This window comes from Opisthocomus hoazin, chromosome 30, assembly GCF_030867145.1.
Source record: "Opisthocomus hoazin isolate bOpiHoa1 chromosome 30, bOpiHoa1.hap1, whole genome shotgun sequence".
Classification (NCBI taxonomy): domain Eukaryota; kingdom Metazoa; phylum Chordata; class Aves; order Opisthocomiformes; family Opisthocomidae; genus Opisthocomus; species Opisthocomus hoazin.
Genome location: NC_134443.1, coordinates 6782422 through 6801018, shown reverse-complemented (window position 1 = coordinate 6801018; position 18597 = coordinate 6782422). Strand labels below are relative to the sequence as shown.

The 18597-nt window shown below is 60.6% G+C and overlaps 2 protein-coding genes across 3 annotated transcripts; one reads left to right on the top strand and one right to left on the bottom strand.

Annotated features, from left to right (window-relative positions):
• Nucleotides 1–221: 221 nt before the first annotated feature.
• Nucleotides 222–9762, top strand: PRCC (proline rich mitotic checkpoint control factor). 2 transcript variants are annotated; one of them, XR_012766374.1, is made up of 8 exons: nucleotides 222–1034; nucleotides 3581–3628; nucleotides 4058–4642; nucleotides 5227–5322; nucleotides 6169–6312; nucleotides 7437–7502; nucleotides 8104–9445; nucleotides 9713–9762. XR_012766374.1 is itself a non-coding variant. In XM_009945729.2 (7 exons), the coding sequence occupies exons 1-7, from the start codon at nucleotides 480–482 to the stop codon at nucleotides 8188–8190; spliced, it is 1581 nt and encodes a 526-aa protein (XP_009944031.2). In that variant the 5' UTR covers nucleotides 222–479; the 3' UTR covers nucleotides 8191–9762. The 2 variants fall into 2 exon arrangements, 1 of the variants encoding a protein (XP_009944031.2); XM_009945729.2 differs by having other exon boundaries at nucleotides 8104–9762.
• Nucleotides 9763–11032: 1270 nt separating this feature from the next.
• LOC142364978 (uncharacterized) lies at nucleotides 11033–14223 on the bottom strand. Its single transcript, XM_075445293.1, is given in 8 exon segments — nucleotides 11033–11164; nucleotides 11398–11886; nucleotides 12042–12227; nucleotides 13077–13242; nucleotides 13330–13415; nucleotides 13556–13616; nucleotides 13618–14059; nucleotides 14214–14223. Coding segments are annotated over 8 exon segments (1572 nt in total).
• Nucleotides 14224–18597: the final 4374 nt, after the last annotated feature.

Below are 18597 nucleotides of genomic sequence, written 5' to 3'. Positions count from 1 at the left end.
CGGGGCTTTCCCCGCCCCCCGCCATGTCGGGTCCCTCCTCGCCCCCCCAGCCGCGCGGAGCACGCCGGGAGCCGCGGGCCCACCGGGCAGGCGCCTCAGACTACACTTCCCGTGGTGCCGCGCGGCGGGGTGCGCTGGGAGGCGGGCGGGGCGGGGCCGCGGGGAACGCCGGGAGTTGTAGTCCGGCCGCCCCTGTAGGGGCGGGGGGAGGGGGTGCGCCGCCAGCAGCCATTATTTGGGAGCGCGGCGCGCCGGGTGCGGAGCTGGGAGCTGGGCTGCCTCGCCGCCTCGCCGAGCCCGCGGCCCCGCCGCTGCGCGGAGGTGGGGCCGCCATGGCGGCTTAACCTCGCCCCCGCCCTCCCCTTCCTCCCCGCTCCGGTCCCTGAAGGCGCGGCGGCGGCGCGGCCTAGCCGGGAGGGCGGATCCCCGGCCTCGTGTAGCGTCTCCTGCCCGCGGAGGGCCGCCCTCCTCGGGGGGCCATGTCCCTGGTGGCCTACGCCAGCAGCGAAGAGGAGAGCGATGCGGAGGAGGCCGCGGGCGAGGAGGAGGAGGCCGCCGCGCCGCTTCCAGCCGCAGCCCAGCAGCCCCCGGCCCGGGGGCTCTTTGCCACTTTGCCTCCCCCCAAAGCCCCCGCCATGCCCCCGCTGCCTCCGCCGGGCAGCGGCTTCCCCCTGCTGCCGCCGCCCCTCCACGCTGGGCCTCCCCCCCCTTTCCTGATGGGCCCCCCGCCTGGCGTGAGGGGCTTCGGCACCTCCCCGCCGGCCATCAGCCCGGCCCAGGCCTCGGCCGGCAGCCTGCCCGAGCCGGCAGCCGGCGGGGACGGGAGCGGGGAGCGGCCCAGGCTGGGGGGGCTCCTCCTGCCCCCCCCGAGGAACGCTGCCGCCACCACCACCGCCGCGTCTGCCCTCAGCTTGCCCCCTCCTGCCTCGGCTTCTGCTGCTCTGCCCGGCGCTGGGGTGGATTTGAGCCTCCCCAAGCCGAAGAAGAGGACGGAGCCGGTGCGGATCGCGGCGCCCGAGTTGCACAAGGGAGATGTGAGTATGGAACCGAGGGAGCGGACCCCGCCGTGGGTTGGCTTTGCCCGTGAAGCACAGCGTCGCTTTCCTCGCTCTCTCCCATCCCGACATAGCGAGGTACCAGAACCTTGCCTGGTGCCGTTGTTGTGGTGTCTGCGGGGAGATTCGTCCCAGCTGCCAGACCTAATCCTAAAGCGCTTTGCAGAGTTAAACTGGTATAGAAACCTTATTTATAATCATAAGACGGCAAACCGCAGATTATCTGCACCCTTATTTATTACTGAAGTTAACGAGTTGATGATGGGGAGCTGTATGGCCTTGCATGGGGGTATCCCACAAAACTCTCCTCTTATGTTTGCTGTGCAGGCGATAGATTTTCCCGTCGGTTTATTGCTTATTTATCTCAAGGCTTCAGGCGTCCTCCAGACCTTTAGGTAATCATTTCCCTCTTAGCTCGTGCTTTTTTGTGTTTGCAGCGCCTTGTGCATTGTGGGGCTCCTGGGCACTGAATCCATACGGCCCCGTGGCAGGAGCAGGGCAAGGCAGGCCCCCGTCCCCGCTTTTTTTTCCTGGTCGTCCCTGTTGATCAGCTTTCCTTCTCTCCCCTCTGCTCAGTTGCTCTGGGACTGGCATAGCAGGGAGGTGACGGCCGTGTGGCTGTGGCTGTGCCTGGCCTTGGTCGCTGGCTCTGGCGAGACGCGAGTGCCTCTGCCCGTAGGAAGAGCTGAGCCGCGAAGCGTGGGGTCATTTCCGTGGGGACGGGTAGCTGGAGGAAGAGGTTTGACCCCACGGGTTGATAAACGGTGTCAATTAGTAGTGGTCTGCCAGCATCTTGGGCCTAGGGGAGCCGAAGCGAAGTCAGCGCAGCTCGCTTTGCTGGAAGAGCAGTTTGCAGGGGGCATGGGGAGAGCGGGTAAGGGGACGTGAGCTTCCCTGCCATCCCTAAACCACGCTGCCCGCTGATAACCAGCCCGGTTTGGGAAATGCCAGCGCCAGAGCTCCTCGCGCCGTGGCTCCCAAACAGGGCAGAGGCGCACCGGGCGGTGGGATGCGCGGCTTCCCCTGTTGGGCAGAGGGGTGAGGGAGATCCCGTTCTCTCGTACCCGCTTTTTGCTTACTCACTTTCTGGCAGCGCTTTGGAACAGGCGCTTCGTAATAACGCAAGCGTTAGGGCTCTGCTCTTCCTCGCTGGCTGTCCCGTTACTGAAGGAAGCTCAGACGGAAGGAGAGCTGTTCCTCCCCGTTATCTCCCCCTCGATGTTCCAGTGCGTTGGCTTTGGCGGGTCATCGCTGTCGAGCGAGTGAATGAACGTTGAAGGGAGAAGAAGTACCTTGAAACCAGAGCTGGTCTGAGTTTGGGGTTCCTGGAAGTCCCTTGGCCTGTGACCGATGTCCTCGCCCTTCCTTCTTTGCCCCTAAAACACCTCGCGTCCCTTTTGTTTGAGACGCTCCCGGGCGCTCTGCTTTATCTCCGCTCTCCCAAACGCAACACGCGGGTTCGGTGGCAACTCTTGCCTTGCCTTTATTTATGCATGTTCTTTGTCTTGGTCCTGTTTTATAATTTAGAGAGTAAACTGGCAGAAGACCTTGTTTCCTGTAATCTCTTTAAAGTGCTCTGCAGAGCTGTAAACTGATAAAGATGTTAAGGGCCTTTGCTGATGCCGGAGACGACCAGACTTTCTACTCCGATTTCAAATGGATATTTAGCGGCTCCAGCGTTGTTGTAAACAATTCTCTGTTAATCCCTGCAAGTGAATTTTTGCACCGTTACTTTGTGCGGTTTTGTGCTTCGCCTCTCTTAACGTGATGTTGTTTCTGTGAAGGAGAGCGCTGACCTTACACTCCGCAGCTTGCGTTCTTTGCCGTGCTTGAGGTTTATTTTCCTATGATTTATTAAAAGAAGAAATGTTTGCGCTGTTGGCTCTCTAAATGCTAATTTCTGGCAGGAGCCAAATGTGTAGAAGCTGAGTTCCTCTGCCCACCCACTGTTCTTTAGAGCAGCGCTAAAAAGCCGCCTTGAAAACTTGGAATTTTGGGTGAGCGAATCGTTTTTTTTTTTTTTTAATTATTATTGTTTTTCCCCATGAGTTGCATAAATGAGCTGAAATGGGAGGTCATTGTCTGGCTGTGGTTGGATCGCTCTTACAAGATTCGAAGAGGCAGCGCTGACTGGTTTGCAAAGCTTCGGTTTTTACAGCAGAATGCAGCTGATTTTTCTGCCGCTGCCCAGACCGTGGCAAACCCAGCGCTCTCTGACTAGCGGCGAGCACTGTGGGCCCGCTTTCGCTGCGGTCGGTTCATTTAGCTCTCGTAGCAGTGACCAGGGCAGGCTCTTATCTCTCTCTGCCCTGACACAGATGCATCAGCAAGGCCGTGAAAAAGAACTCGACCGCATCCCGCGGTTGCTCTTTAGCTTGGCTCTTGGCAGGTTTGAAACCCAGATCTGCGTTACCACGATTCTTTGGCCGGTTCAAACTGAAAATTAATAAATTGTGTAGTGGGTGAGCTTTCTTTCTTTTATTTTAATCTCTCAAGTTGGGCTAAGCTCTGTTTTTCTTTCTCAGTCAGATTCAGAGGAAGATGAACCAGCAAAGAAGAAAAATACTGTTCAGGTAAGTACCTAGGATATTCGATGACACAAGTGTCGCGGGAAAGGAGCGTTTGGCTGTGGCAGATCTTGGGCTTCCACTAGTGTCAGTCAGCCACTCGGATTAGCACGTGGCTTTTGGTGTATAAAATAACTGAAATCTCTTGGGGCGTCAAGGCCCTTTCTTCAGGCAATTTCATAAATTTAAATCTCGGCAAAACAGGCATTAATTTGGGAAGCTGGCAGATATTTGCAAGTACCGTGTTTCTCTTAAAAGTCCCACTGGCCTTTTGTGGAAGAAAGTGTTCGAAGTATGAAGCGATTGTGCTGAGCGATGGGAAACCCATTAATGTTAGAACTGGAGGAGGGGATTGGCAGGGAGTCAGAAACACTAAACAGTCTCACTCGTTTCTCTTATTTCTGTGAACCGTCTGCCCTGCATGGAACTCACCAGGGACGCGGCGAGGGCTCTGGCTTGTCTGCTTTGCTTCCTCAACCTAAAAATCTGACAGTGAAAGAGACCAATCGGGTACTTTTGCCCTATGCTTTCTCGCGGAAAGCGGGAGAAAACACCTCCGACTCAAAGCCCGCTAAGGCCCCGTCCTCTTCCTCCAAAACAAAACCTCTGTCCAAGCCGGCGGTGCCCACGACTCCTTCTCCGTCTGCCATCAAAGCCGCTGCGAAGAGCGCTGCCCTCCAGGTAACCAAGCAGATCACGCAGGAGGAGGACGACAGCGACGAAGAGGTTGAGCCAGAGAACTACTTCTCCCTGTCTGACAGGAGCGAGCCCGGCGTCGCGCGTGCCGAGACCTACCTGTACTCCGGCACGGTGGTGTCGGAGGACCCACCGCCCGGGACAGAGACAGAGCCCCAGTTCCAGGATGCTGCTGCTAACGCCCCGCTGGAGTTCAAGACGGGCGTGGGCTCCAGCGGTGCTCAGCCCAGCTGGGCACCCAAACCCGGAGAAGACTACGGCAGCCAGCCCTACAGCCAGTTCCCTGCCTACGGCGAGGCCGACGTGGCCGGTGCATATTACCAGGTGGGTTCACCGACTGGGAAAAGGGATCTGGGGCGAGGGGCTCCCAGTTAGTTACTGGAGCAGGATGTGGCTTGTGGGAATCCCACCCATCTGAGCTAGCTGGACAAGGAGCAGAGATCCCCGGCACTTAGCACCCAAGGATTCCTCTGGCACGAGAGCCGCGGATGCTCTTTGCTGGATAAATGTTTAATCACTGCACTTAAAATGCCCCTGCGTGGCTGCCCCTGTTGTTGTCGGGGTGCAGAATCAGGGCTCACCAGAGCTGGTGTCTGAAGCCAGGTTGCCTCTAGTAATTCAGCAAAGTAGCTGTTGTTGAGTACCTCTGAAAAAATGCCCTCTACTCTTCGGTAGTGCCAGAGTAATGAGATGTGATTAATGACTACTTCGTTCAGCCCTGGGAGGAGGTACACATGTAACAGACCGTACTCCCCAGCGGCCGAGCGAAATCCAGCCGGGTGAAAAAGCAGCAGCGTGCGGGCCAAGGTCCGCGGTTCGGTGCTCCGTCTCGGGGCCTCTGTGTGTGGTCGCTCTGGCATCGCTCTTGCTTCGCTCTCATGACAAACTGGTTTTCCTTTTGTTGACAGGATTACTACAGCAGCGGGTACTACCAGGAGGTGGAACCAGCCCAGGCACCGCCGCCGGAGATGAGCACCGACTCCTCCTTCCTAGATGACGAAGCGGTTGGCACCTTGCTGTCTATCCCGCCGCGGAACTTGTATTTAAGCTCTGCTGGAGCGTAGGACCAGCTTGGCAGCTGCAGTCCTACTGAGCTGTTGTTCTGTGGGGCCTAGCGCTGTGTTGTGGGCACGTCCAGCAATCGGTTGTCCTCCCAGCAGCGGGTTTGCTTGCCTGATAAATAGGTGATGTTTGATATTTGTATTACTGAGGGGCATCTAGGGCTGATGAGGTGCGTGGAGTGAAGGCGTTGCTTGCCGAGGTGCAGGTGAGCTACCTTTCAGATGCCCTCACGGTACATCCTCTAGCGCAGCAGTAAATTCCCCGCTTATTTCAAGTGCTCAAAAACCTGTTTTAAAAACCCTTTTCCCATTGCTGATCTAATCTAGAAACCGCCAGCCTCGCTAGCTGGGCCAGTCAGTGCTGCAGAAGACAGTAGCTCGTCTGGCTCTTGCTTCTTCGAGGGACCTCTTTGCTTCCCGGGTGGATTTGTGTTATGGGAGGTGGATGTGGTAGCAGCAAAACTTCAGGTGCCTCCCTAGCACTTAAAACGAGAGGCTCAGGAGTCTGAGGGTCTTCTCCCGAGCAAGACTGAAAAAAGAGTAAATGCTGTTTAGATGCGTAGGAAAATGAGAGTATAACCTTTGTGCCAAGTAGTTGAAGATATGATCTACTGCAAGGCAGAACTCTCCTAAAGAAAAAAAAAGCCTGCTGGTTGGAAAAATGTTTGTTGATGTGGGCTGTCGCGTGCTCGGGGAGCTGAGGCTCGGGTCCCGTCTGCCTTGCCTTGTCTCAGGTTGGCCTTTGGTGCGGGACGTGTGTAAATCTGGTTGTTGCTGTTCCTCTTTCAGTTCAAGCGGCTGCAAGGCAAGCGGAATCGAGGGAGGGAAGAGATCAACTTTGTGGACATCAAAGGTGACGATCAGCTGAGTGGAGCCCAGCAGTGGCTCACCAAATCCTTAACAGAGGAGAAGACCATGAAGTCCTTCAGCAAGGTACGGGCAGGAAGGGAGCAGTGCTGGCTGGGACTGCCGAGACCTCTGTTCAGTTCTCGTTTCAGCTGGAGGTGTGGTAGATGCTGTGCAGTCACCAGGATGAGGGGACAGGGACCTGTGTGTTGTATAAATAATTAGAGACCGTTAGAGGTTCTCAAAGCATGTTCCAAGTGTTCAGGTAGTAAAGACCAGCCAGGAACTGCTTCAGCTGAAGGAACCTGATGAAGTTCAACAAGGGCAAGTGCAGGGTTCTGCACCTGGGGAGGAACAACCCCAGGCACCAGTACAGGCTGGGGCTGACCTGCTGGAGAGCAGCTCTGCAGAGAGGGACTGGGAGTGCTGGGGGATGACAGGGTGACCATGAGCCAGCAGCGTGCCCTGGGTGCCCAGAAGGCCAGTGGGATCCTGGGGTGCGTTAAGAGGAGTGTGGGCAGCAGGGTGAGGGAGGTTCTCCTTCCCCTCTGCTCTGCCCTGGGGAGGCCTCATCTGGAGTGCTGTGTCCAGTGCTGGGCTCCCCAGTTCAAGAAAGATGAGGAGCTGCTGGAGAGAGTCCAGTGTAGGGCTATGAGGATGAGGAGGGGACTGGAGCATCTCTCCTACGAGGAGAGGCTGAGGGAGCTGGGCTTGTTCAGCCTGGAGAAGAGAAGGCTGCGAGGGGACCTCAGAAATGCCGATCAATATCTGCAGGGTGGGGGTCAGGAGGACGAGGCCAGGCTCTTTCCAGTGGTGCTCAGCGACAGGACAAGGGGCAACGGGCACAAACTGGAGCAGAGGAAGCTCCAGCTGAAGCCGAGGAAGAACTTCTTCCCTCTGAGAGTGCCGGAGCCCTGGCCCAGGCTGCCCAGAGGGTTGGGGAGTCTCCTTCTCTGGAGATATTCCAACCCCCCTGGACGTGGTGCTGTGCAGGCTGCTCTGGGTGACCCTGCTTGGGCAGGGGGTTGGGCTGGGTGACCCACAGAGGTCCTTTCCAGCCCGGAACGTTCTGTGATTCTGTGAATTTGCCCAGAGCCGTTTAATATGAAACAAATGCTTCTTGAAATGGTTTTGTGCAGGCTCTTGTCTGGTCTTGCTGTCTGGGTCAGTATCTTCCCAGGCTTAACAGTTCGCCTGTTTTTGCTTTCTAGAAAAAGGGAGATCAACCCACAGGACAGCAGAGGAGAAAACACCAGATCACGTACCTGATCCATCAGGTGAGTGGCCTCCCTCTAGCATCGAAACCGACCTGGGCAGAGGGACGAGGTCCGATGCCCGGCGGCACGAGGTGGAGCTGGCAGAGCTGCTCCCCGAGCAGCTGGGGACCAACGGCTGTCCCTGCCCGAGAGCCCCGGGCGAGACCCACAGCCGCTCCGCCGGGGACGGAGACGTCCGTGCTGCCGGAGCGTCCTGGCTGCTGCCGGCCCGAGCAGCTCCGTGGCGGCAGCGTCGAGGCCCCGAGGCTGTTGTGGCACTGGGCTTCTTGCTTTGCTTTTGGCTTTGCTTCGCTCTCCCCCTTCCCGCCCAGCTCCGGCGCGTGCGTGGCTGCGTGTGATACGAGACTCTCTGCTTCCTGTCTTAATTCCGCTGCCGTGTGGTTAGTGAGACCGTCCCGCAGGGGAAGCTGCGTTTCAGCGTGAATGAAATGCCTGGGCATCCCAATTAATTCAGGCCTCTGTCAAGATAATTGTGCGAGCTCCTGTAACGAGGCCGCTCGCTGAAGTGCGCTGTAATCCCCCGTCAGCAGCGCAGAGGAGGGTGACGCGCTGCTGAGTCAGTGAGCGGCAGCGCTGATGCTAATCCTCTCCATTTCTGCAGGCGAAGGAAAGAGAACTGGAACTGAAAAACACATGGTCTGAAAACAAGCTTAGCCGGCGTCAGACTCAAGCCAAATATGGATTCTGACAGCTCTGTCCCGCCTTTTGGCTGTTGCCCCAGGTGACCTGCTGTGTCGGACTGCTCCCGGCCTTCGGGAGAGCAGCAAGGCCCCGTGCGGAACGCGGTCTGCGCGGTGGGTGGGACGGTGCGGCCCTCCCCCGCCCGTCGGGAGAAAGGTTGAACGCAAACCCGTCCTGACGCTCCACCTGTAATCTTTCCCCTCCCTCCTTATAAACGATGATGTGGAAGGTTCAAGTCACGTCTGTTTTGTGCGGCAGGCGCAGGGACAGGGCTCGCAGCTTTGGTCCCGTGGGCGCCGGGGCTACGCCGTAGCCTCGCCGCCGGAACCTTAGGCAGAGTCTCAATAAACCTCCAGTTCCCACTTGGCTCCTTTCATGGACTCGCTGTGCGTTGAGAGTGTAACTTTTCTTGCTAAAAGACAGTGAGTTTCCAGAGCAAGCCTGGCTTTTTTTGGCTATTGTTTCAGCCCTTCTGTTTGGGACGTCCTCATGGCTGCTGACTCATGTCCGACTAAACCCAGCGCTCCTCTCCTGCGAAGGATTGCGACATTTTTTTTCCAACCCCTAAGTGTGGCTAAGGTAGTGTTTTTACTCTCAGCTCCACCGGCCCTGTACATCTCGAACCGTGCTGAGGGGAAACTCCTTTACAGGTCAGAGCTTGCAAAAGAGCTGGAAACGCCCTGCGTGTGGAACGCACAAAAAAAAGCAGCGCCGATGCCTCGCCCGGCACGAGGCGCTGCCGTGGGCTCTGGGATAAACCCGCTCCATGTCTCTATGTACGTTTCTCTTCCCTTTTTTTCCCCCCCCCGACCCCCAGGCCTGCGGTGCTGTACCAGGCTCCTCTCCAAGCTCGCTGAACCGAGTTGTCCCAGCAGCGCGCTGCGGCTGGCAGCGAGCTCGGCGAGCGAAGCAGCAGTGTTTCCTCGGAGCAGATCAAAGCTGCCAACTGTACATTGTCTTCCCCCCCCCCCCTCCAGCTCGTTTGTACCAATTCTGTTTCAATTAAGCGTTAACTTTACCCTCCTGGCTGGGAAGAGGAGACAATGTCTGGCCTTAACTTCTTAAAATGGGATCTTTCTTTTATTTAAGGTGTTCAGTCTGGGCGATCCGACCGCAAATCACGTGCGGCCTCACTGGCCGGGTCCCCGTGTCCTGAGCCAGGTCTCTGCGGCCTTGCTTAGTTTGCTGCTCAGCAAAGTGCGCGACGCCGAAGGGAGCGGAGAGCTGCGCTGGTTATTTGGCTTGCGTTCCCACCGCTGAGGGTGAGGTTTGTTGTAACCGCAGCTAAAACGGCGAATATTTGTTATTCCCTTTAGAAAAACTCCCGAGAGGTGGTTTTTCTCCCGTGTTACCTGTTAAAAGCAAGCAAACCCCCAGGAATGAAGTCTTTTTCTTAGAATACTTTAAAATAATCTGATTTCTAGTTTAGTTCGCTGGATGTTTTAGTACTTTGCAGAGCCCGTTTTGAGTATTTGAATGAGCAGAATAAAGTTACTGTTGAGTAATTTATTCATATCTTATATGTACAGTGAAATCCTCCGAGAAGAGATTTGATAAAAGGAATAAACTTTTAAATGAACCGAACCACACCCGTTTCCATCGCGGGGTGCTCAACTCCTTGCTCCAGGCGCTGGTTTCCCCCCAGGAAGGCTGAAGCACCCTGGCAGCGGCGGTGGCACCTTCGCAGCGGCCCGCGTTTCCCCGGCGCCTGCCTCGGTTTATTCGCGGAGTGGACGCTGCCGCGCAGACGGTGACGAAACCCTCGTCCCGGGGGGCAGTTTGCTCCGCGCAGCCCGGCTGGGGTGTGAAGCCCAGCAGCGGGTTCTGCTCACTGCTGGGGATTTACTGGTTTAAACCGTGGAGCCTTGCCCTCGGCGCTCGCACGCGGAGCACGGCAGCGGCGTTGGAGGCAGAGCGGCTGCTGCGGGGCGGGAGGCTCTGTCCTCTGGCAGCCCCGGTGCTCCCGAACTCTTTGGGTCCTGGAGCCAGCCGAGAGGCTGAGGCTCATGGCTTCCCCATTTCTGTTTCCATTTCGCTGTGTAATGTCTGATTTTTGGCACTAGAGGGGACGGGAATTGCTGCTCGCTCGCCCTCTGAGCCATTTAAGAGCAACAAAATGTAGGCTTGCGAAACGCAGAAGTGTTGTTTTCTTTTTTTTCCAGCAGGGAAAAGAAAAAGCCACCCCCACAGCGCTCCTTTTCCCGCCCTGCCTCGAAGCTCCAGCGCGTCGGAGCGCGCGGCTTTGCCTGTCCTCGCGCGGTTCCTGCTCCGCTCATGGCTGCGTCTGCAGCTCCGCTGCACAAGCGGCGTTGGCGCGGCGACATGGCGGATGAAACAACGAGGCCGGGGCTTTGTGTCTGGTGCCACCGACCCGGCAGCCCAGTTCGGTCCTCGGGTTTGGTGTTTTGTGGCTGAGGAAAGAGGCAGGCGGGGCTGGGAGGTGTTGGCACCGGGCTGGGGGGGCCCAGCCTGCGCGGTCGTGCCGGCGCGTGGCCGACTTCGTATCCGACTGGATGCACCAGCCGGGCCCGAAACCCGCCTGTTTTTACTCAAATAGCCTTTTCCGCCCTCGGTCTATTAATAGAAATCTCTGAATGTGTTCGAAGATAAATTAAATCTGTTCCCCTCTCGGCTGTCTCGCAGGGCTTGGGAAGGCGGTGGCCGTGTCGGGCAGGGTGTGGGAAGCCCGGCGCGGAGTGGGTTGGCAGCAGTGGTACGGCCGGAGCGCTGGTTGTCTGCGGAGGGGCTGAGCGCGGCTTCGGGGCTCTCCCCCCGGCTCTGTCGGCGGTGAAGGAGCCCGGGACGTGCCCGGAGCTGGGGCTCGTCTCGGACCTACCTGCGCGCGGGGCTTAGGGCCGGTCTCTGGCAAGCTGCTCGTAGATGTTCTCGGGGCTCTCCCGCCTGGCCGCCGCTGGCTTCGCGGCGCTCACCCTCTGGCCGTAGACGGGGTCATCAAACGCCAGCGCGGGGTTCGTGCTGCCCTGGGGAATCCGCGGGGAGAGGTGAAGGGAAACTGCCGCGTGGTCGGGGGGGTTTGCCTGGAGAGCTGGGTCGCGGGTGGAAGTTGCTCCTTCCTCCTCCCGCCTGCAAGCTGGGGTCCGGCGCGGAGCCCTGCGCAGGGACCCCTTGTCCCCCCAACACCCCCGACTCGCCTTGGGACCGAGCTCTAGAGCAACCACCGGCTCTACGACGTGACCTTCGGTGGGGAACTCACCTCCATCGTGGGGCTGAAGGCCCCTCTCTCCCTCCCGGCAGCGGTGGGAGCTGCTGGGAGCTGCCGCCGCTTGGACGCCTGGCTGGACGCGCTGCGGAAGAGCCGACGGTGGGTGCGGGATTTGGGGGGAAGCGTGGAGAAGGCACCTTGGGACCCCCTGGGCAGATCCTGCCGGGCCAGTGCCACCTCGGAGTAGATGTTCTCCTCGGAGCCAGCGCTGGGGCTGGAGCCCCGGCCCATGGCGTAGAAGGGAAGGGGCTCCTCCGGCTCGACGCAGGCGGAGGGGCCGGCTGCGACGCACTCGCGGGACTCGGCGTAGGTGTGGAAGCACAGGAGCTGCTGGTACTTGGCGTCGGGGGGCTCGGGGGGGCCAGCGGCTTTGCGCACCCGAGTGTAGGGACCTTCGGGAGCTGCTCCGTCACCGTGCGGTCCCCGAGCCGCGGCCAAGGAGCTGGCCTTGGCTGGGAGCGGTGGGGGGACGCTGGGAGCCTGGGGAAGAGACGGGACAGGACAGAGGTGAGGGCTGGGAGCGGGTCCGGGGTGGCTGGGGCTGCGTCCCCCATCCCGGCTGCGTCCCAGGAGCTTTGCCCAGGCTGCGGCTTCCATCCTTGGGGAGTTGCCTCCCTCCGTCCCCTCTACCCTGCCCTTACCTCACTGGAGGAGCCTCCCCGGGTGCCAGGCTCTGCAGGGAGCGGGGGGGCTGCGTGCCAGGGTCCCAGGGGTCCCGTGGGCACGGTGCTGTACGCCGGGAGGTTTGCTGGCCCTTCGCTCGCCGGGGAACATGCAGCGCTGCCGGCCAGGCTCCGCATCGCTCCCTGGGGCTCGTCTTCCTGCGAGGAGAGGAGAGCGGTGCCGGGGTGGGTGCTGGTCCCACCTCGGGGGGGTCGGCTCCTCGCTCCGTGCCGGGATGCTCCACAGTGGCTCCGGTTCCAACCCCAGCTGGAGGTGCTTGGACTCCCCTTGGCTTTGATTTCTAAACTTCTAAGCTGACGGGATCCTGGGATGCGTTAGGAGGAGCGTGGGCAGCAGGTCAGGGAGGTTCTCCTCCCCCTCCGCTCTGCCCCGGTGAGGCCCCATCTGCAGTGCTGTGTCCAGTGCTGGGCTCCCCAGTTCAAGAGAGATGAGGAGCTACTGGAGAGAGTCCAGCGCAGGGCTACGAGGATGAGGAGGGGACTGGAGCATCTCTCCTGCGAGGAGAGGCTGAGGGAGCTGGGCTTGTTCAGCCTGGAGAAGAGAAGGCTGAGAGGGGACCTTAGAAATGCCGATCAATATCTGCAGGGGGGGGGTCAGGAGGACGGGGCCAGGCTCTTTGCAGTGGTGCCCAGCGCCAGGACAAGGGGCAACGGGCACAAACTGAGGCAGAGGAAGCTCCAGCTGAAGCCGAGGAAGAACTTCTTCCCTCTGGGGGTGACAGAGCCCTGGCCCAGGCTGCCCAGAGGGTTGGGGAGTCTCCTTCTCTGGAGATATTCCAACCCCCCTGGCCGCGGTGCTGTGCAGGCTGCTCTGGGTGACCCTGCTTGGGCAGGGGGTTGGGCTGGGTGACCCACAGAGGTCCCTTCCAACCCCCCCCATGCTGTGATTCTGTGATTCCCCAGGTTGGGAAGATCCACCCTCCCAGTCCGGGAGTGACTCAATTTTTCTGGTTGTGGGGGCTAACAGTGGGGGAACTGGCTCCTCACCCTTCCGCATGGCACCGTCAGGAACTCATGGTATGGCGTGATGGGGGCCGCGGCGTAGTGCCGCAGCAGGTCAGCCAGCTCGGCGTGGGCGCTCCGCTCCCCCAGGATCACGTACTGCCCGTCCGGCAGCTGGTCCAGGACGAAGTGCCGGCAGCAATCCCTGTCCCTGGCAGCAGTGGGGATGGGGTCGGCGTGGAGGAGGGGAAGGGGACGGAGCGCGTCGGCCCCTCGGACGGGGCCGGGGGTCCCTCACCTGTAGGACAGGACGAAGCCGATGGTGCTCTCGCTGAAGTGGACGAGAAAGCAGCCCAGGGGCTCATCCTGCAGCCGCTGCTCCGTCTCCTTCCGGGAAGGGGCCCGGAGCCGCTCACCGTCACCCCTTTTGTGGGATCCAGGGGTCCAGCTCCCTATTTCGGAGCCCAGGGGTGGGGATGCTGAAGGGACCACCCTGTCCCCTGCCTCAGCTCCCCCCGCCATGCTCACCTCTGACTGATGAAGCCGTGGAACCAGGCTGGGAGCTTGCCCTCGGCCCCCAACCTCCTTCTGCTTGAACCACAGCCTCGTCTGGGCACGCAGGGCCACCAGCTCCAGCCGCGGGTCCCCCTCCGGTGGGGACCAGCCTGGTGGGGACAGCTGGGAGCCTGCTGGGAGCTGGAAGGACGGGGAAAGCGGCCGGGGGCTCGGCTGAGGACGTGCCCTGAGGATGCTCTGCCCCCCGCACAGGGGTCCGGATGCACCCTGGGAGGACGCGGTCCCGTGGTTGTCTGAGCTCGGGGGGCACTGGGATGGTGAACTGGGAGACGATGGACCCATCGTGGCCCCGCATCCTACCCTGCCGTCTGCGTCGTGGTGTCCCGGGGGCTGCTCCGCTCCCTGGGACCGCGCCGGGGTCATGTCGGGTGCCAGCACGGCGCTGACCGTGTTGTCCTCACCGGTGGGTTTGAAGGTGCTGAAGAGGGGACGGTCGTCATCCGCAAGGTCACCTGTCCCAGAGAGGGGCGAGAAATGGGCTGGGGGCAGCGAAGCCTCTCCTGGGGCCCTGAGCTGGCCCCGTGCCCCATCGCTGCCCGTGGGGCGCTGGGACGTGGGGGGGGTTCCGTGACCACAGCCTGGCTGAGGGGCACCTTCACCTCGTGCCCCCCGCCATGGGGCTTATCGCCCTGCTCCTCCCCGGCGACCCGTGCAGCGAGAAGCGACGATGACCCCGGAGGAGCAAAGCCCCAGGCACCGGTGAGCTGGATGGGGCAGAGGGGAGGGGAAGGCGCCTTGAATCCCCCCAGCCCCCCAAAAATTCCCGGGGTGTCGGGTCAGCGCCGGGGAGGGGAGTGAGGCGGCAGGCGCGGGGCTCTGTGTGCGGCCACCGATAGACCCCGAGCTTGGCCCCGAGTCACCGACCCCGGGAGGCAAAGCCGAGTCGGAGGAGCCGGTCGAGGCTCGTCCGAAAACGGGGGGATCCAGCTGGGGGGGACGGGGAGAGCTGGGGGGGGATGGCACCTCGCCTCCACCTTTAACCGCCCGCAGCACCCAGCCCGTCCCCGCGCCCCAGAAGCCGGCAGAAGGCAGCGAGGTGCTTGAGAAAGCGAAACGAAAGAACCCAAACCGCAGCAAACAAACGTGGCGAGCGTCGGGGAGGCGAAGTCGGGTCAGGTCCTGCCCGGGCACAGCCGGGCGAGCAGGGACAAAGCTGCCGTCCCCGGCTCCCGGTGCGTCCCGCAGCCGGGAAAGGGTCCTGGGTGGAGACTCGTCCCTGCTCCCCGACCCCAGCACCGCAGCCTCGGAGGGGCGGCTCGGGGGGCTCTGCCCCCCCCGGGGTGGGATGTGCTGCTTAAACCCCGCTCTGCTGGGGTGAGAATGGGTCAAATCGGGCTGGAAAGGGGCTGAAGCCCGGCTTTGCTCCTGGAGCCCTTTCGGATTTGCCCCTTCGAGGGGGTAAGGGCTGGGGTGGGCAGGGGACCCCAGGGGGCCCCACTCTCTCGCCCCACACCCCCTTGCCCTCTGCCCATTCTCCATCACAACTTTGGCTGGGGCCGGGGGGAAGCATCGCCCGGCATCGCCCGGCATCGCCCGGCACTCGGCCATCCCTGCTCAGGCATCACTCCCTGGCCGCTCTCCTCCCATCCCAACCTGGCACCAACCCCACCCTGGCCAGACCCCAGCCCCCGCCCCCTGGCCCCCGGTGCGGGCACCCACCTCTGCCCGGCCCCCATGCAGGGACCCAGGAGTCCATGGCTGGAGCCGGGGGTCGGGCAGTGTGGGGCTGGTGCCTCGGTGAAGGGCAGGAAGCAGCAACCGACGCCGCAAGAGCCTTTGCGCGCCGGGGAGACGTCACGGCAAGGTGGCATGGGGTGGCACCGGGGTGACGCCGGGACCCTCGCCGCCGGCTGGGCTGTGGCGAGGAGGGGGCTCCGGCCACCCACCCACCGGCGCATCCATGCCTGCAAAGGGCTCCTCGTTCCCCCCGCCCACGTCCCTACGTCTCGTCGCAGGGCTCGGTTGGCCCAGGTTCACGCTGCCATGCGGGATTCAGTTCCTGGCGTGGTGGGCTCCGGCACCTCCTCGCTTCCTCACGCTCCGGCTGTGGCGTCCTTGTCCCCATGGCAGCTGGGCGCATCGCGGGACGTGCCGGGGACATCGGCGCGGCAAACAGTGGGTGAGCCCAGCTGGGAAACGCGGCAGCCGAGCCGCCGGCATCGCCAGCTCCATGCGTGTCAGCCACAGCTCTCCCGGCGGTGCCAGGCTCCAGCCGACCCCGCAGCGAGAGCGATGCCAGCCCGGCTGCACCCCAGAGGTGGCAGGGATTAGGGATTAGATATTAGGGATTAGGGATTAGGGCTGGGACCGGCTCATCCATCGCACCGGGATGGGGATGGGATGCACTGGGCGGAGGCTTTGCAAGCCCCGAGGTGGGGACGGTGCCCGGTGCCCCCCAGCAACCCCCGGCACGCGGCCTGGCAGGGACCTCCCTCATTCCCAGGCTACGTTTGAAGTTTGAGGTGGCAAGACAAGCAAGCAGCCCCAGTCTCTGTGCCTCTGTGCGAGCAGAAAATGTGAAAGTCTGCAGATAGCTCGAAGCCAGAAGAGGCTGGCCTGGGAAGCTCTTGCTCGGACTCATCTGCCCATGGCACTGCTCACACAGAGGCACAGAGACTGGGGCTGCTTGCTTGTCCTGCCATCTCAAAAGTCAAACGTATCCTGGGGATGGGTATCCCTGCCGGGAGCCACGGGGAGCCCTGCTCCGAAACTGCGAACGTCTGCAGATAGCTTGCAGGCAGAAGGGGCTAGCCTGAAAAGCTGTTGCTCAGCTTCATGTGCCCATGGCACTGCTCGCACAGAGGCACAGAGACTGCGGCTGCTAGCTTGTCTTGCCACGTAGAACTTCAAACTGAACCTGGGGATGGGTGTCCCTGGATGGCTCATTTCGCAGCCCTGCTCCGACAATGCGAACGTCTGCAGATAGCTCTCAACCTGAAGGGGCTAGCCTGGAAAGCTGTTGCTCAGCCTCATCTGCCCATGGCACTGCTTGCACAGAGGCACAGAGACTGGGGCTGCTTGCTTGTCTTGCCACCTCAAACTTCAAACGTGGCCTGGGGATGGGTGTCCCTCCCGGGCACCTCCGGCAGCCCTGCTACGAAAATGTGAACGTCTGCAGATAGCTGGCAGCCAGAAGGGGCTAGCCTGGAAAGCTTTTTCTCAGCCTCATCTGCCCATGGCACTGCTCGCACAGAGGCACAGAGACTGGGGCTGCTTGCTTGTCTTGCCAACTCAAACTTCAAATGTAGCCTGGGGATGAGGGGGGTCCCTGCCACGCTCCTTTCGCAGCCCTGCTTTGAAAATGCGAACGTCTGCAGATAGCTCGCAGGCAGAAGAGGCCAGCCTGGAAAGCTGCTTCTCAGCCTCTTGTGGCTATGGCACTGCTCGCACAGAGGCATAGAAACTAGGGCTGCTTGCTTGTCTTGCCACCTCAAACTTCACACGTATCATAGATGGTCCGTGCTGCGCGCGTCCGGCAGCCCTGCTTCGAAATTGAGAACGTCTGCAGATAGCCCACAGCCAGAAGGGGCTAGCATAGGGAGCTGTTGCTCAGACTCTTCTGCCCATGGCACTGCCAGCTCAGAGACTGGGGCTCCTTGCTTGTCTTGCCACCTCAAACTTCAAACGTAACCTGGGGATGGAGGTCCCTGGCACGCGCCTTTCGCAGCCCTGCTCGAAAATTGCGAACGTCTGTAGATAGCTCGCAGGCAGAAGGGGCTAGCCTGGAAAGCTGTTGCTCAGCCTCATGTGGCTATGGCACTGCTCGCACAGAGGCATAGAAACTAGGGCTGCTTGCTTGTCTTGCCACCTCAAAATTCACACGTATCATAGATGGTCCGTGCTGCGCGCGTCCGGCAGCCCTGCTTCGAAATTGTGAACGTCTGCAGATAGCTCACAGCCAGAAGGGGCTAGCCTGGAAAGCTGTTGCTCAGCCTCATCTGCCCATGGCACTGCTCGCACAGAGGCACAGAGACTGGGGCTGCTTGCTTGTCTTGCCACCTCAAACTTCAGACGTAGCCCGGGAATGAGGGGTGTCCCTGCCAGGCTCCTTTTGCAGCCCTGCTTTGAAAATGCGAACGTGTGCAGATAGCTCGCAGGCAGAAGGGGCTAGCCTGGAAAGCTGTTGCTCAGCCTCATCTGCCCATGGCTCTGCTCGCACAGAGGCACAGAGGCTGGGGCTGCTTGCTTGTTTTGCCACCTCAAACTTCAAACTTAACCTGGGGATGGGGGTCCCTGTTCGGCTTCTTTCGCAGCCGTGCTCTTAAAATGTGAACGTCTGCAGATAGCTCGCAGCCAGAAGGTGCTAGCCTGGGAACCTCTTGCTCAGCCTCATCTGCCCATGGCAGTGCTCGCACAGAGGCACAGAGACTGGGAATGCTTGCTTGTCTTGCCACCTCAAACTTTAAACGTAACCTGGGGATGCGGGTCCTGAAGGTCTGCTTTCGCAGGTCTGCTCTTAAAATGCGAACGTGTGCGGATAGCTCGCAGGCAGAAGGGGCTTGCCTGGGAAGCCCTTGCTCAGCCTCATCTGCCCATGGCGCTGCTCGCACACAGGTACAGAGAGTGGGTCTGCTTACTTGTCTTGCCACCTCAAACTTCAAACGTAGCTTAGGTGGTCCGTGCTGGGCGCCTCCTGCAGCCCTGCTCCGAAATTGCGAATGTCTGCAGATAGCTCGCAGGCAGAGGGGGCTAGCCGGAAAGCTGTTTCTCAGCCTCATTTGCCCATGGCACTGCTCGCACAGAGGCACAGAGACTGGGGCTGCTTGCTTGTCTTGCCACCTCAAAGGTCAAACATATCCTGGTGATGGGTGTCTCTGCCAGGTGCCACGGGCAGCCCTGCTCCGAAAATGTTAACATCTGCAGATAGCTGGCAGGCAGAAGGGGTTAGCCTGGAAAGCTCTTGCTCAGGCTCATGTGCCCATGGCACTGCTTGCACAGAGGCACAGAGAGTGGGGCTGCTTTCTTGTCTTGCCACCTCAAACGTAAAACG

Bases quoted from the DNA above. Each gene is read 5' to 3' on its own strand.
- PRCC (XM_009945729.2), top strand. From the start codon at position 480: ATGTCCCTGGTGGCCTACGCCAGCAGCGAAGAGGAGAGCGATGCGGAG. The intron at 3,629-4,057 runs GTAAGTACCTAG...GGAACTCACCAG, and splicing joins AGAAGAAAAATACTGTTCAG to GGACGCGGCGAGGGCTCTGG. The intron at 5,323-6,168 runs GTTGGCACCTTG...TTCCTCTTTCAG, and splicing joins CCTTCCTAGATGACGAAGCG to TTCAAGCGGCTGCAAGGCAA.